Genomic DNA, 16,408 nt, shown 5'->3' with positions numbered 1-16,408 from the left:
AATGTCACTGTGTACATATTAATACTGAATATGTGTATATATTGTTACTGACGTGGTTATGGTGAAGTGTTAAATAAAAAATTATAAAGGGGCATTGAAGGTAATGGTGAGATGGTAGATTGAGAGGGAATGTATTCCAAGACTGGGGAGTCCATGAGTAGATGGCATAATGCAGAACACTCTCCTAGATGTGGAAGTTGAGGTTAAATCAGTCATTCATTTTAATTAGAGACTGATCATTTTTCTTAACCATGAAATGGGTAGTAGAAATCTATGCCAATAACAGGAAATACTCAGCAAGCCAGGTTGTATCTGTGGAGAGAGAAATAATCAACTGGGAAAAGTGATACTTGGTTCAATAAGGGGAGAAGGAATGACTGTTTTCCTTTCTCTTGAGTGATGCAGAACTTTTTCAAGCCTTGTCTGTTTTCAACTCCTCCAGAGTCTCTATTTAAAAGCAAATGACTATGGCTGTTACTAATGAGCCACAGACATTTGCTAAGAACCTGGCTGAGAGATCAGGTACATTAGTTAACCCAGCCTTAGTTTATGTTACTTTCTGTTCCTTCTGATGAAGAACAAATGGACAGTCTCGTTATGTGGCATTTCTATAGGAATGGTGCAATGGAGGTCACTTCCACCTCGAGGAATCCAAACTATTCAATGTCCTCTTCTCAACTGGGCACTTTATGATAGCTGGTGGTAGAAACAGGAGCAGGTCCTGACTTATCTTCGATGTAGTCTTTTGCCAGGACTCCCAGCCCACTGAACCCAGCTGGCATACAAAACTACATCAGCAAACTCAATGAATATGGGCAGAAGGAAGGCCTGCGTATTCACTACAATATGAATCAGCTCAATACGGGGTTGGATCACATCCAGAGGTAAGTGTAGTTTTGGATAGATATGTTTTTTTTTGCCCATATTTTCTCAACCTTATCAAACTCTCTTGGTTATTGAGCCTTCTTACAGAACAGAAATCAGCCCTTAGGCCCACAGTATCTCTGCCAGATTAAATTGCACATCTGTCTGTCCATGATCTACATCTCTCCATTCCCTGCTTGTTCATACGACAGTCTAAATGCCTCTTAAGCATCTCTATTTGTTTCCATCAGCCGCACCTCAACCTCTGGCAGCACATTTCCAGGTACCTACCACTCTCTGTGTGTAAAAACAAAACTTGCTCCCATCCACTGTAAAGCTACTCTTCCTCGTATTTAATGTTTATACCCTAGGGAAAATGATCTATTCTTTCTACCCATCCCTGGATTTTATAAAACTTCTTTCAGCCAGAGGAAACCCGCCAAGTCTGACCAACTGGCCGAACCACTCTAAAACCTTCCTGCATTGTGGTACCTGGAATACTCCAAGTGGTGCCAAACCAAAATTCGATCCAGCTGCAACATGACTTCTCCACTTTTATGCCATGACCAAAGAAGATATGTGTTTGCCATCTTCACTGCTCTAACGATTCATGTCTCCGTATTGACTGAGCCCACCTCTTTCCCCCCCCCACCCGCCCCGATCAATTCTCACCTTTCCTTTCTGCACCTTTCTGTCCTTCTATCCATGTCCGCTCACTGCCTGTTAGCCTGTGCTTCTCCCCTGCCATTTCTTCCCTCCGAAAGTGCAACACTTCTCTGGATCAAACTCCATTTGCCATTTCTCTACCCTTATTTCCAACTAATCTGAACTACATTCTGCTAAACCGATCTATATCCTGATATGACCCTGCATATCTGGCTTTCCCATTCAGTGCATTACTCTTTGAGAATGGGGTCCACCATACAAACATCCTTGTGTAGCCAGGTTGAGTTCTGAGCTTTATTAGGGCTCAGGCCTGACTTCTATACTTGCACTGTTCCCGCTGTGGCCCCACCTTGGCTGACGTCAGCACACGCATAACAAAAGCGGGTTTCCCTGCGTTCAGTTACTTTCCTGCATAACCATGCCCTTCTTCCCTGGGCGCTCTCCCTGTCTATTGGCTGTGCAGCAAGGCTAGTGTCATTTTGGGCCAGTTCGCTTGTGGGGCCAGTGCTGCTGCGTGGGCTGCTAGCCTTTGGTTGTGCTCGCCAGCTCGATCGCGGCGGTGGCAGGCCGCCACACTTGGTTAATTAAAAACACAGCACTGGAAAAACCCAGCAAGTCGAACAGTTTCCTTCATGTAGCAAAGGTAAAGATAGAGAACCAACGTTTTGGGCTTCAGCCCTTCATCAAGGGATGAAAGATGTCAGCAGGCGTCCAAACAAAATGGTAGGGGGAAGGGCAGGGGGAGGAGCACGGTCCTAAAGACAGGAGGTAATAGGTGGATAAGAGAGGGAGGGCATAACAGCAAATGGGATGTGGAGTAGCTAATAGAAACCTGAGGTCAACGTTAATGCCATCTGGTTGGAGAGGGCCCAGATGGAAAATCAAGTGGGTTATCTGGATTGCAAGACTTCATGTTGGGGATCCGTGGCCTTCCCTGCATCAGTGAGACTGGGTGCAGACTGGGAGATTGCTTCAATGAGCACCTTTGCTCTGTTCTCATCAGTGGCCAACCAATTCTTCCCCCTGCCACACCCCCCCCCCCCCCCACCATTTGGTTCAGACACCTGCCAATATTTTGTAATACCTTGATGAAGGGCCCAAGCCCGGAGCGTTGGTTCTGTATTGTTATCTTTGGGACATAAAGTACACGGGTTGACCGACTGAGTTTCTCCAGTATTGTTTTTACTTCAAAAGACCTTTTACTTCACAGTGTCTGCAGACTTTTGTGTTTTACACCTTGGTTAATGGTGAGAAAGCAGTTTCTCTTCAAGTCTTGTTGCAGACCGGTTGTGGGAGCATTCCTCTTGAATTTGAGGCAGCAGGGCACTTGTTCCTGGTGCCTTGGCCTATATTTGGCCCTAAAGCAGCATCCTGAAAGTGTTCAGTCATTGTGACCTGAATCTTCCCTCAGGTCTCCTCCTTGTGTTTCCCCAGGCCTGATGTTTGACACCCTTGATGAAGGGCTCAGGCCCGAGACCTCAACTCTCTTTTGCTTCTTATGGATTCTGCCTGACGTGCTGTCTTTCTCCAATATTTTTGGGTACTGCACATGATCCTGGCAGCTGCTTATTTTACCTCCTTGTCGTATATTGAAATATTTTCATATCAAAGTAAAGATGTACAGGCTGGTTTGATTTTTGCAGGGATTTTTTTGAATATTTTATTTTTGATTTTTTTTCCAAAAATATCACAATATTTTGTAGTATCTTCAATACCACAATAAATAAATTTTTTTCTTACAAGCAAAAATAAAACAGACCACATTCCATACCTCTAGATCCGTTCACCATCAGAGCTTACATATATTTTAAATACATAAAGTACAGTTGGGGAAACTACATTTGGGTACGTGTAATAGTAACATTTATAGTTCTTATTACTGGATCTGGACCCCTATGTGATCCAGGTATGGCTGCCAGACCTTTACAAAAGGGTCATATTTATTCTTTTAAGTTATATGTGATCTTTTTTCCACAGCTGTTCATTTTCACAGTCCATCGTGCTATAAGTAGAGGGGAGTTGGATTTCCAAGTGATCACGATACAATTTTTTGCTACCACCAGTGCTATTTTTATAAATGAGATTTGATAGACATAGAAGATAGGAGCAGGAGTAGGTCATTCGACCCTTCGAGCCTGCTCCGCCATTCAACGAGATCATGGCTGATCTTAAAGTTCAGTACCCTGTCCCCGCCTTCTCTCCGTAACCTTTAATACCCTTGTACTGAAGAAATAGATCTAATTCCCTCTTAAATATATTTAATGAACCTGCCTCTACTGCCCTCTGTGGCAATGAATTCCACAGATTCACCACCCTCTGGGTAAAGAAATTCCTCCTCATCTTGGTCCTAAATGGTTTGCCTATTATCCTCAAACTGTGGTCCCGGGTTCTGTATTTTCCCATCATTGGAAACATCCCATCTGCATCCATTCTGTCCAGTCCTGCCAGAATTTTATATGTCTCTATGAGATCCCCTCTCAATCTTCTAAACTCCAGGGAGTACAATCCCAATTTGCGCAATCTTTCCTCATAAGTCATTCCTGCCATTCCAGGTATCAGCCTGGTGAATCGCCTCTGCACTCCCTCCATTGCAAGAACATCCTTCCTTAGATAAGGTGACCAAAACTGCACACAATATTCCAGGTGTGGTCTCACCAAGGCCCTGTACAGCTGCAGTAAGGTATCAATGTTCCTATACTCAAACCCTCTTGATATGAAGGCCAACATACCATTTGCCTTTTTAACCGCCTGCTGTACCTGCATGCTCACCTTCAGAGACTGGTGTACAAGTACCCCTAGGTCTCTCTGCACTTCCCCATTTCTTAATCTAATGCCATTCAAATAGTAATCTGCCCTCCGGTTTGTATTACCAAAGTGGATAACCTCACATTTATCCACATTGTAGTGCATTTGCTATGTATCTGCCCAGTCCCTCAATTTATCCAAATCACACTGGAGCTTCCTGACCCCCTCTTCCGTGCACACAACCCCTCCTAGCTTAGTGTCATCTGCAAATTTGGAGATATTACATCCAATCCCCTCATCCAGATCATTAATGTAAATTGTGAACAGCTGGGGTCCCAGTACAGATCCCTGTGGCACCCCACTGGTCACCACCTGCCACTCAGAAAACGAGCCATTTATCCCAACTCTCTGTCTTCTACCTGCCAGCCAGTTCTCAATCCACATCAATACTTTGCCCCCAATCCCATGAGCCTTGATTTTGTAAGCCAGTCGTTTATGCGAGACCTTATCGAAGGCCTTTTGGAAGTCCAGGTACACCACATCCACTGGCTCTCCCCCATCTTTTTTACCTTTCACCATCTCAAAGAATTCCTATAGATTTGTCAAGCACGATTTACCTTTTGTAAATCCATGTTGACTCTGTCCGATCCCTTCTCTGCTAGTCATATGCTCTGCTATTACATCCTTAATAATGGATTCCATCATTTTGCCCACTACTGATGAAAGGCTCACCGGCCTATAATTCCCTGCTTTTTCTCTACCCCATTTTTAAATAGTGGAATAACATTAGCTACCCTCCAATCCATGGGTACTGATCCTGAGTCTATCGAGTTCTGGAAAATAATTCTTAAAGCATCTACTATCTGAATGGCCACTTCCTTAAGTACCCTAGGATGTAGATTATCAGGCCCTTGGGATTTATCTGCCTTCAATCCTATCAATTTCCCCAAGGCCATGTCCTTCGAGATACTGATTTCTTTCAGTTCCTCCCTTGCATTAGTCTCTATGTTTCCCAACATCCTTGGGAGGTTATTTGTATCCTCTCTTGTAAAAACAGAACTAAAGTAAGAATTTAATTGGTCTGCCATTTCTTTATTCCCCATTATATTTTCCCCTGATTCCGACTGCAAGGGACCTACTCTGGATTTCACCAATCTTTTCCTCTTGACATATTTATAAAAGCTTTTGCAGTCGGTTTTTATATTTGCCGCAAGCTTACTTTCGTAATTTATTTTTGCTCTCGATTAATCCCTTTGTCCTCCTTTGGCGCATTTAGTTCAGGTCGCCTGTGAAGGCCACTCCTATTACCGTGGTTAATTTTTCTGCAATTTCTTGCCAAAATGGCCTCATTTTCATGCACGACCACGTGGCATGTAAAAAAAGTTCCCGTTTCAGTCCCACGTCTGAAACACATCTCTGAAATTTCGGCTTTTGATCTGTGTGACTTTTGTGGGATAAGATATATTAAAAAATTATACTGAACCAGTCCATATCTTGCATTTATAATTGATGTCATGCTGTCCTCACACCAATCTGAACAGCTTCTTTCTGAAAACTTCACACCCAAGTCCGACTCCCATCTTTCCTTTGATCTTTGCAACCCTGGTTTTGCACTTTCACTTTGGAGGGCATAGTATATTTTTGTTATAAATTTGGATGTATTCCCCATCCAAACCGTTCGTTCAGTTTCAGTAATTTCAGGTGGGGTCAACATTGATCCCCATCTTTCTCTTAAGAACGATCTAAGCTGGAGAAAACAGAAGGTCCCATTAGACACTCTGTATTTGTGTTCTAATTGTTCAAAGGACATGAGTTCCTTCCATGTAAAAGTCCTTAATATATCTCGTACCTTTGTCATACCACAAATTTAATATTCTATTGCCCATGTTCATAGGCAATAACACATTTTTACACACGATCCTTTTATTGATATCCCTACTTTTTTTCCTATTCATTCATTGATTTCTTGCCACGTTCTAATCATATTATTATCTGCCTTTTTTTTCCTAGAGATTTGACACTCCATTTATAGATAAAATCCTTTGCTTCCCTCTCCCCCATTGAGTACATTCCCATCTGAATCCAAGGTGCTGACTTCCACAAAGAAGGCTGCCAGAAATCTAGCCTGTGCAGCTAGGTAGTATTTTTTTTTAAATCTGGAAGTCTAAGTCCTCCCAGTCCCACGTAGTCCCATGTCTCCTTGTTATTCCATAGAAACTGTTTAATATGATTGCTCGATAATTTAAAGACATTTTTAGGTAACAGAATAGGCAACGATTGAAAAAGATACTGCAGTCTTGGCATCACTTTCATTTTGAAGCATTTAACCCTTCCCACTAGTAATTGGTAAATCTCTCCATTTCTGCAGTCCGTCTTCTATCTTCCCCAAAAAAGGAACATTATTTAGTTTGTACAGATTTTGCAAGTTATTGTCAGTTGCTATTCCAAGATATTTTATTCCATCTGTCTTCCATTTAAATTTGCTTCCTTTTTGGTATCTTTCATATTCAAAATGTGCCAATGGCATTATCTCATTTTTATCCATATTTATTTTGTAGCCTGATATTCTTTCATATTTTTCCAAAGATTTGTCTGATAGGCACAATAACACATAATCGGCGAATAGACTAATTTAGTGTTCTGCTCGCCCGACTTTGAAGCCCTTTTTATCCAGATCCCATCTTATTATCTCTGCCAGCGGTTCAATCGCTAAAATAAAAAGTGCTGGGGACAGGGGGAATCCCCGCCTACTCGATCTACTTAAGGGGAACACTGCCGATGTCCAATCACAATCACACATAACCCTCCAGACGCTCCCAACAAAGGTATCAAACATACGTCAGGAGTTTATGGGTTTGTCACATCAGTGCTCAGGCTATTTTCTTCCCTTGACTTTTCCCGAGGCCCCTCCTGTGCCTCTCCTGATTGGGCGTTCACTCGATGTTCCTGGCTGTGCTATGGCTTCTTCAGTTTGTTTTTTTGGTCGCCTTGGTCGTTTAGTGCTATTTCTACGCATTTTTGACAATGAAATTTTTGAGCCTTCAAACCGTCTTTTTAATATTTGTTATGGAGAGCACTTTCAAAACCAGTCTGGCCCACTCCTCTGCGTGGCAACGGCCCTGCATTTTTGCAGAGTTGATGTATCAACAGTGAAAGCATCTGGCATTGTGTTCCAGGTTTAGTTGCAGTGCTGTGATCAATAATTATGAATATCCAAAGGCCACTGGTGGAAGCAAGCAAGAAGCCAAGCGGAAAGCAGCAGAACTTGCCTATAAGAAAATTCACAATCTTCAATCACCTTCAAAGGTATTTACCAAGTAAAAGATTGTGACGTATTCTAACTAATTCATTATCATGTAACTACATGTTCAACCAGACAAAACAGCGCTGCTCCAGATCACAGTGCCCACACATAACAATCACACATATGCAGAAAGATGCAATATAAAACAAATATATATTCATATTTTGGGATAATTTACTTGTTTCATTTATAAGAGGACAGTGGAAGCCAGGTCGATGTGGCTTGCGATACAGCTATCCAAACGGGGAGTTATCTGCTCTGTGTCCTTGTCACTGTAAGAATTTCTTGCTGGGTGATTAACAGTGAACCAAGGAGCTCATTGTGGACTTCAGGGGAACATGACCCAGTCCTCCTAGAGGGCTCGTTAGTGGAGAGGGTCAAAAACTTCAAATTCTTGGGTGTCAACGTCTCTGAGTTTCTGTCCTGGAGACTCCACGATTTTTTTTTAAATTTTTTTTTAAATTTTTTATTTTTCACACCATAAATCACATTATCCATGATATACACTATTTCTTTTTCACACATATACAGTGACTTTTTCTCCCCCCCCCCCTTCCTCCCAAGCCACCCCCCCACCCCCCCTCTCATCCATTTTAGGTATACAATCTAGGTTGCATTAAGCCAGTCAGACAATGTTGTCATTCAACAAAATTACACCAGAAATTCTACTGAGTCCATTCTTTTCTTTCCTTCTCCTTCCATCAACTTAGGTAATGTTTGTCCCCGGTAGGTTTTCGCTATTGTATTTAATGTAAGGCTCCTATACTTGTTCGAATATTTCAATATTATTTCTTAACCTATATGTTATTTTTTCTAATGGAATACATTTATTCATTTAAATTTAGTAGTTTCTTCCTTTTAATTTGGTTATGTATTCCATTAATATTTAAAGTCATATAGTTCAGCGTAGCCCTTTTATATTTTGTTTATCTTCTCTTTCCGTTTTTCCATCATTACCTTTCCTCCTTTTCCATTTCTGTTTTCTTATTTTCAACTCTTTATAAGACAACATTCCTACAACATCCAACATTTTCCTTATTCTCCTATTTCTATCTTATTTATCCCCAATCTCCCCTTCACCTCCTGAGTTGTCCTTTATCCCTTGTCGGACAACCACATCTCCCCTCTCCATTTGGATTTGCGAATCCACTCGCAAGCGTCAACTGATTTTGCAGTGACCGCTATTTCCCCCCACCCCGCCCCCCCCAGAAAAGATTTCACTTTTCATATGTCACAAAGGTCACTCTTTTAATTCCCTCCTTATTCTCTCTATTCCATTACCTTCCCTTATTAATTCTTGTCTATACTATCTATATTTTCCTCTAAGTACAGATACATTCACGTATGCTCATTGTCTCTATTCACTCTTATACCTCTTTACCTGCATACATATCAATCGTGATCATTTTTACTCTCATTACCCGTCTTCATCCCTCAGTCTATTTTTGTCTTTACCCACATACATATCAATCGTGATCATTTTAACTCTCATTACCCGTCTTCCTCCCTCAGTCTATTTTTGTAATTGTTCTGCAAATTTTCGTGCTTCTTCTGGATCCGAGAATAGTCTGTTTTGTTGTCCTGGAATAAATATTTTCAATACCGCTGGATGCTTTAGTATAAATTTATACCCTTTCTTCCATAAAATCGCCTTTGCTGTATTGAACTCTTTTCTCTTCTTTAGGAGTTCAAAACTTATATCTGGATAAATGAAGATTTTTTACCCTTTATACTCCAGTGGTTTGTTGCCCTCTCTTACTTTTTCCATTGTCTTCTCCAGTACCTTTTCTCTTGTAGTATATCTTAGGAATTTTACTACAATAGATCTTGGTTTTTGTTGTGGTTGTGGTTTAGAGGCCAATACTCTATGTGCCCTTTCTATTTCCATTTCTTGCTGTAGTTCTGGACATCCTAGGGTCTTAGGGATCCACTCTTTTATAAACTCCCTCATATTCTTGTCTTCTTCATCTTCCTTAAGGCCCACTATCTTTGTTATTTCTTCTGTTATGGTTTTCCATTGTATCTATTTTTTGAGCTAGTAGTTCTTGTGTCTCTTTAGTTTTTTTATTAGATTTCTCCAATTTCTTTTTTAAGTCTTCTACCTCCATTTCTGCTGCTACTGCCCGCTCTTCCATCTTGTCCATTTTCTTTCCCATTTCTGTTAAGGTCATCTCCATTTTATTTATTTTCTCTTCTGTGTTGTTTATTCTTTTTCTTAAATCCTTAAATTCCTGTGTTTGCCATTCTTTAAATAACTCCATGTATCCTTTAATAAGAGAAAGTATATCCTTTATCTTGCCTTTCTTTTCTTCTTCTATTTCACTGTACTCTTCCTCTTCCTCTTCTTCTTCCTCTGGGTTGGCCATCTGTTGTTTCTTTGGTGCCCTTTCCTCCTCTTCTTTCTTGTTTCTATTGTCTTCTGTGGTCTCTTCTTGCTGCAGGTGTTCTGCAGCTGTCGTTGCCGGCTGTGGAGATCGACTCCCCAGCTGGTCCCCCCTCCCGTCGGTGTGTTTTTTTTCATGCGCGGTTGCGCACTTTTACTCGGCTCTGCGAGCCATTTTTGTAGTCCATTATTTACCGACCTGAGGGAGCGGGTTTCTCTCTCCGCAGCGGGCCTCTTCGGACAGGTAAGGCCTTCACCTTTTTCCTCTTTTGTCTTCTCTTCCTCTCTTCTTACCGTTGCTTTCGATTTTTCTTTTTTTGTCGCCATCTTCTTTCCACCTTTATACTCACTTTTCTGTAACTTTTATTTCTGTGCCTTTGTGTTTTCCTTTGTTTTTCCCGACTTTTCTGGAGAGGGCTGGAGTTCACCGTCCGGCCACTACTCCATCACGTGACTCCTCGAGACTCCACGTTGATGCAATCACAAAGAAGGCTCGCCAGCGGCTATACTTTGTGTGGTGGCTGAAGAAATTCGGTATGACTCTCGTACTGTTTACCGTGGAGAGCATTCTGGCTGGTTGCATCACTGTCTGGTACGGAGACGCCAACTTTCAGGACAAGAATAAACTCCCGAGGGTTGTTAACTTGGCCTGCGACATCAAAGGCAGCAGACTTCACTCCATCGAGAACATTTACATGAGTCTGTCTTAAAAAAGCAGCCTCAAAGACTCCCTACCACCCAGGCCATGCTCTCTTCACTGTGCTACCATTGGGGAAAAGGTACAGGAGCCTGAAGACGAGCACTCAGCAGCACAAGGACAGCTTCTTCCCCACTGCCATCAGATTCCTGAATGATCAATGAACCAAAGACACTGCCTCACTTTGACATTTTGTGCACTTTTTTTTATTGTTGTCAGGTGGTTTATATGAGGTGATTTGGCGACACAGGTCAGCCTAGTGGTTCGCTCAATGCTGTTACAGTGCCAGTGATCGGGATAGGGGTTCGAATTTGTAATGTTTTACCCAAGTCTGCGTGGGCTTTCCCCGGGGGCTCCGGTTTGAAACGTACAGGGGAAGGGGGGTGGGGGGGTGTAGGTTAATTAGGTATAAATTAGGCGGCACGGATTCGTGGGCCGAAAGGGCCTGTAACCGTGCTATATGTCTAAATTTTAAAAAAGAAATTTAAATTTTTAAAAAATATAAATATTTGCACTATATGATGCTGTCACAAAACAATGAATTTTGTGACTTGTTCATGACAATAAATTCTGATTCTCAATGTGGGAAGGGTAAATTTTAATTGCAAATGGACTACTCTGCAACCAACTGCTTATACTTGTAAATAGATTGGAAACGGGGGAGGAACTGGAATATTTTTAGGTGCGGGGAGAACAGGACAACAATGTTGGCAGCAGGGTCAGTGATGGGTGGGGATGGGGAGGTACAATCACTGGGGGAAGGTATTGGTGCCATCTTGGGGTGCTGATGGCGGGGGGGGGGGGAGAGATGTTTCGGTGGAGATTGGAGGCTGTGCGAGGAAATGTTCAAGCTGCTTTTCAGGTATCCTGGGTTGACCAAGGCCACAGCACCTCTCCTCTGACCCAGCAGGATCACAGACGGAGCGACTCTCCCCCCCACCCCCCCCGACCCCACCCCACTCCCCATCCCCAATGGGAAATTCCCCAAGTCAATGTCTGAAACCACCCAGAGGTTGTTGCAATTGTGCTTTGCTTATTGCTTTCTGCTTCATAATACTGGCAGCCGGGTTGCTTTCTTCTGGTCTATGTCACTGTCAGCAAGTCAGGAGAGATTTTTTGTTACAGAAATGGATCAAAAGACTGTGATCTAATTTTAAATTTTCAGCACAGAAACAGACCCTTCCAGCCTGTGAACCTTTGTCTCCCAAACACCCCCCAGCTGACACAGGGAGAACGTGCAAACTCTTTGCAGACCGTGCCCGAATTGAACCCTGGTCACTGGCGCCGCGCTAACCAACTTGATATTGCCAGGCAGTTCGGCAAGGTGCAGCAGGTAGTGCCGCTGCCTCCTGATTCCAGCGACCCGACCTCTGGCGTTGGGTTGGGTTTCTGCTGGCGTACAGGCCAGGAGGTTAATTGCCTGCTGTACAGTGTGGGGAAGGATAGTAAAATCCGCCGGTTGCTGATGGGATGGTGGGGAGAATAAAGTGGGACCAGCGTAAAGAAGATGGTACAGCACAGGAGCAGAAATCAGCTGTCCAGCCCGGTGGATGTGCTCCACCATTCAATGAGGTCACGGTTGATCTGGTCATGGACTCTGCTCCACTGACCTACCTGTTCCCCAAAACCATTAATTCTCCTGTTGTTCAGAAATATATCTGTGTCTTAAAATGGACCTTTTTTCCCCTCAAATCTAAAATGAGAGAGTTTAGGTTTAGGGGAGTGATTTACGAAGGACTGAAGGGTCAACTTTTTCTGCTCAGAAAGTGACCTGTGTCTGGAATGAGTTTCCCGAAGAAACTAGAATCAAGGACAAAAATCTGATGTTCAGAAAACCTTGGACAGGAAGGAGAGGGACCAAACTGCAGGCATGTGGATAAGCTCAGCTGCCAAATTGGTCGGCATGGACAAGCTGGTTCAAAGGGCCTGTTCCGCATGGCATGGTTCTATGACACTTATAACCTTCCCCCACTGCATGTAATGGTAATTATCAGTGGCAGCCCCACTTGTGCCTGGATAAGGGTGTAAAATAACTCTGCATGTTGAGCAACTGCCGAATAGGGTAAGGTCCAACACCCAAATAAGGGTGGTGCTGCAGTCGGACACACTTACAGTGTTTAGATGGACACCAATGTTAGAGGTCCAAGTACAGGGAAATGTGATGCGAAGCTGGGTAGACACTTCAGAATGGTCATCATGGGCCACAGGCCCAGCACCTGTGCTGTACAACTCTGAATCTTAAGACCACGATTAACCTTCTTTCTTCTTCATTGAATGAGGATCTGGAGAAACTACAAGAAGATGTGAACAATCAGAAAGAGCCCAATGGTACAGTAGAAGAGTCTGCAGCAGAGAACTCCAAAAGGTATGGTTGTTTCTTATTTTATTTATTAGGTAGAACCAGTTATTCAAAAACAACTCAGTAGCTTGGTAATTGGTTCTTTTGAAGTTGGCCTTCCTTGCCCCCTTCTTTCCCCCTCCTCACCCCATCCCACTCCCCCTCCTCACCACCCTTCCCCTCCTTTCCGCCTCCCCATCCTTGCCCCCCTTCTTATCCCCTTCCCTCTCCTTGCCCCTCCCCTCCCTGCCTCAACTCCTCTTGCCCCTCCTCACCCCACCCCTTTCATAACCCATTGCCCCCTCTTACATTCCTTGCCCCCCTCTTACCCTCCTTGCCCCCCTCTTACCCTCCTTGCCCCCCTCTTACCCTCCTTGCCCCCCTCTTACCCTCCTTGCCCCCCTCTTACCCTCCTTGCCCCCCTCTTACCCTCCTTGCCCCCCTCTTACCCTCCTTGCCCCCCTCTTACCCTCCTTGCCACCCCCGTACCCTCCTTGCCCCCCGCCGGCCCTCCTTGCCCCCCGCCGGCCCTCCTTGCCCCCCGCCGGCCCTCCTTGCCCCCCGCCGGCCCTCCTTGCCCCCCGCCGGCCCTCCTTGCCCCCCGCCGGCCCTCCTTGCCCCCCGCCGGCCCTCCTTGCCCCCCGCCGGCCCTCCTTGCCCCCCGCCGGCCCTCCTTGCCCCCCGCCGGCCCTCCTTGCCCCCCGCCGGCCCTCCTTGCCCCCCGCCGGCCCTCCTTGCCCCCCGCCGGCCCTCCTTGCCCCCCGCCGGCCCTCCTTGCCCCCCGCCGGCCCTCCTTGCCCCCCGCCGGCCCTCCTTGCCCCCCGCCGGCCCTCCTTGCCCCCCGCCGGCCCTCCTTGCCCCCCGCCGGCCCTCCTTGCCCCCCGCCGGCCCTCCTTGCCCCCCGCCGGCCCTCCTTGCCCCCCGCCGGCCCTCCTTGCCCCCCGCCGGCCCTCCTTGCCCCCCGCCGGCCCTCCTTGCCCCCCGCCGGCCCTCCTTGCCCCCCGCCGGCCCTCCTTGCCCCCCGCCGGCCCTCCTTGCCCCCCGCCGGCCCTCCTTGCCCCCCGCCGGCCCTCCTTGCCCCCCGCCGGCCCTCCTTGCCCCCCGCCGGCCCTCCTTGCCCCCCGCCGGCCCTCCTTGCCCCCCGCCGGCCCTCCTTGCCCCCCGCCGGCCCTCCTTGCCCCCCGCCGGCCCTCCTTGCCCCCCGCCGGCCCTCCTTGCCCCCCGCCGGCCCTCCTTGCCCCCCGCCGGCCCTCCTTGCCCCCCGCCGGCCCTCCTTGCCCCCCGCCGGCCCTCCTTGCCCCCCGCCGGCCCTCCTTGCCCCCCGCCGGCCCTCCTTGCCCCCCGCCGGCCCTCCTTGCCCCCCGCCGGCCCTCCTTGCCCCCCGCCGGCCCTCCTTGCCCCCCGCCGGCCCTCCTTGCCCCCCGCCGGCCCTCCTTGCCCCCCGCCGGCCCTCCTTGCCCCCCGTACCCTCCTTGCCCTCCCCCGTACCCTCCTTGGCCTTCTTTCACCACTTGCTCCACTTTCCCCATTCTCCCACCTGACTCTTCCTCCTTAACTTTAACTGATCTTATCCTCTCCCTTTCCTTTCCCCTCCTTAATCCATCCCTGTCTCACCTTCTCTCACTCACTCCTTTTCTCACCTCTTTCCTCCCACTCTTTCTCTCCCTCCCATGCTGCCTCTATCTTCCTTTCTTCTCCCACCATTTCCCTCCCTTCCCTTTCCTATCATGAAAGTTATTTTTAAAACTGTTGATGTCCCACATTTAAAAATGCTGGAAACACCCAGCAGGTGAGGCAAGATTTCAGTTCATTAGCAATCCTCTTTCTCACCCGCTCTCCCAATGTCACCTTCCTTTTCTCCCTCTCTTACAATCACTCCTTCTTTCCTATTCCTTGTCCCCAACCCACCTCTCTCCCCCTCACACAGTCTGTTCCCATTCTGCCCCAGATTTTTAAAAAAATACAAAACTTTATTTAAAACTATAAGACACTAAACACACACTGAGCTTCAACCAAAAACCACCATAACTTATGGCAACGAAACCGCGAGAAGCAGTAATCATGACCGCCTCTCTATTACATAGTATTTTACATCAAATTAAAACACAATTTTCATCATCTACCACATCCTGGGAGGGGGGCAACCAGTCCCGGAACTTGGCCACCGTCCCCTTGGTCGCTGCGCGCTCTCCAACAATGCATAGGTCCGGACATAGCCCCGTGAGAGGGGCAGACAGTCGACTCGCCTCTTTAAGAGACCTATGGCTTGTAGTGTTACCATAGTGACTATGAAGTTGTATGTCATAATATCCGCCCAGGCTAACAGCATGCTCTCATTCTACAAGATGTGAAGGAAGCATGAGCATGAGAAATTTTTCTTTGGATTTTTGTATCTCTTTAAAAGCTTTTGTATCTCTTTAAGATGGTATCTTTATATTATCTTTGTATCATTACACAGTAAATACTTTGTTATTCATCATTATGAAAGTTTTAATACGAAGCTATGCAAAATGTTTATCTGTTTTATCACTGAATTAAAACTGCATAAAATAGCAGCCACAGAGTTGGATTTGTTGGATTAAAGAGAATGAAATTCAGAATATCAGAGCTCATGCTTTTGGAAGATGATACTTTGAAATTGGGATATATTAGAATAAGAAAAGTGTCATCTATCCCATAGTTGGGTGAGCAGTGAGATTTCTGAGATGAATGAGCCAAGACCAGGGTTCTGTGGAATTTGAATAAAATATTTAAATTAATTTGGAATTTAAATGAAAGCTGTTTCCAGCAACAGTGACAACGCAAGGACTGGATTATTATAATAACCCATCAGCGCCCTTGAAGGAAGTAAGTTAGCCATCTTTATTCAGTCTGGTCCTGCACCCACCAATGTGGTTCGAACGATGAGGAGCTGGAGGGACTTGGGTGGTCAGTCAATGGTCTGAAATGGGGAGAAGTGGTCAATCAATGTTTCAGGTTGAGATTCTTTATTAAGAAGATCTTTTATCCAGTCTCGAAAGAGGGTCCTGATCCCAAACATAAAATGACCATTTCTTTCCATGGATGCTGCCTATCCTGCTGCCCTCTCATTGTTTTCTCAAGACTCCAGCAGTTCCTGTGGATCTCACTAGACAGGTTAACACGTGCTCAGGTCAGATTCTGGATTTATTGTCAGAGTCCAGACCTCACTGACAACCCTGAGATTCTTTTTCCTGCTGGCCAGGCAGAATTTTAACTTACTGAGAGTGCAAAAAAAAATCTATACACATGTAAACAAATGAACAAGTCAGGGGCAGTTGTTGCTTTTGTGGGACCTTGATGTGCCCACATTGGCAGCTTTGTCTCAGAGAGAACTAAGGAACCAAAGGAACTGCTCACACGAACCATCTGAGACTCTCATTTGTACAAAAC

At 45.6% G+C, this 16,408-nt stretch overlaps 1 protein-coding gene across 3 annotated transcripts in view; it reads left to right on the top strand.

The window, feature by feature from the left end:
- LOC138750798 (interferon-induced, double-stranded RNA-activated protein kinase-like) overlaps positions 1–16,408 on the top strand; it is a 90,733-nt gene that overhangs the window by 15,606 nt on the left and 58,719 nt on the right. For 2 of the 3 annotated variants that reach the window (XM_069912936.1, XM_069912935.1), the window contains exons 4-6: positions 742–884; positions 7,452–7,581; positions 12,939–13,024. In XM_069912936.1, the coding sequence (XP_069769037.1) occupies positions 742–884; positions 7,452–7,581; positions 12,939–13,024 (359 nt within the window). The remainder of the gene's footprint in view (positions 1–741; positions 885–7,451; positions 7,582–12,938; positions 13,025–16,408) is intronic. The other variant, XM_069912938.1, reaches the window with a different exon arrangement.

This window comes from Narcine bancroftii, unplaced genomic scaffold, assembly GCF_036971445.1.
Source record: "Narcine bancroftii isolate sNarBan1 unplaced genomic scaffold, sNarBan1.hap1 Scaffold_271, whole genome shotgun sequence".
In the NCBI taxonomy this organism is placed as follows: domain Eukaryota; kingdom Metazoa; phylum Chordata; class Chondrichthyes; order Torpediniformes; family Narcinidae; genus Narcine; species Narcine bancroftii.
The sequence above is the reverse complement of the archived record's forward strand: the minus strand, read 5'-3'. Positions and strand labels throughout refer to the sequence as shown.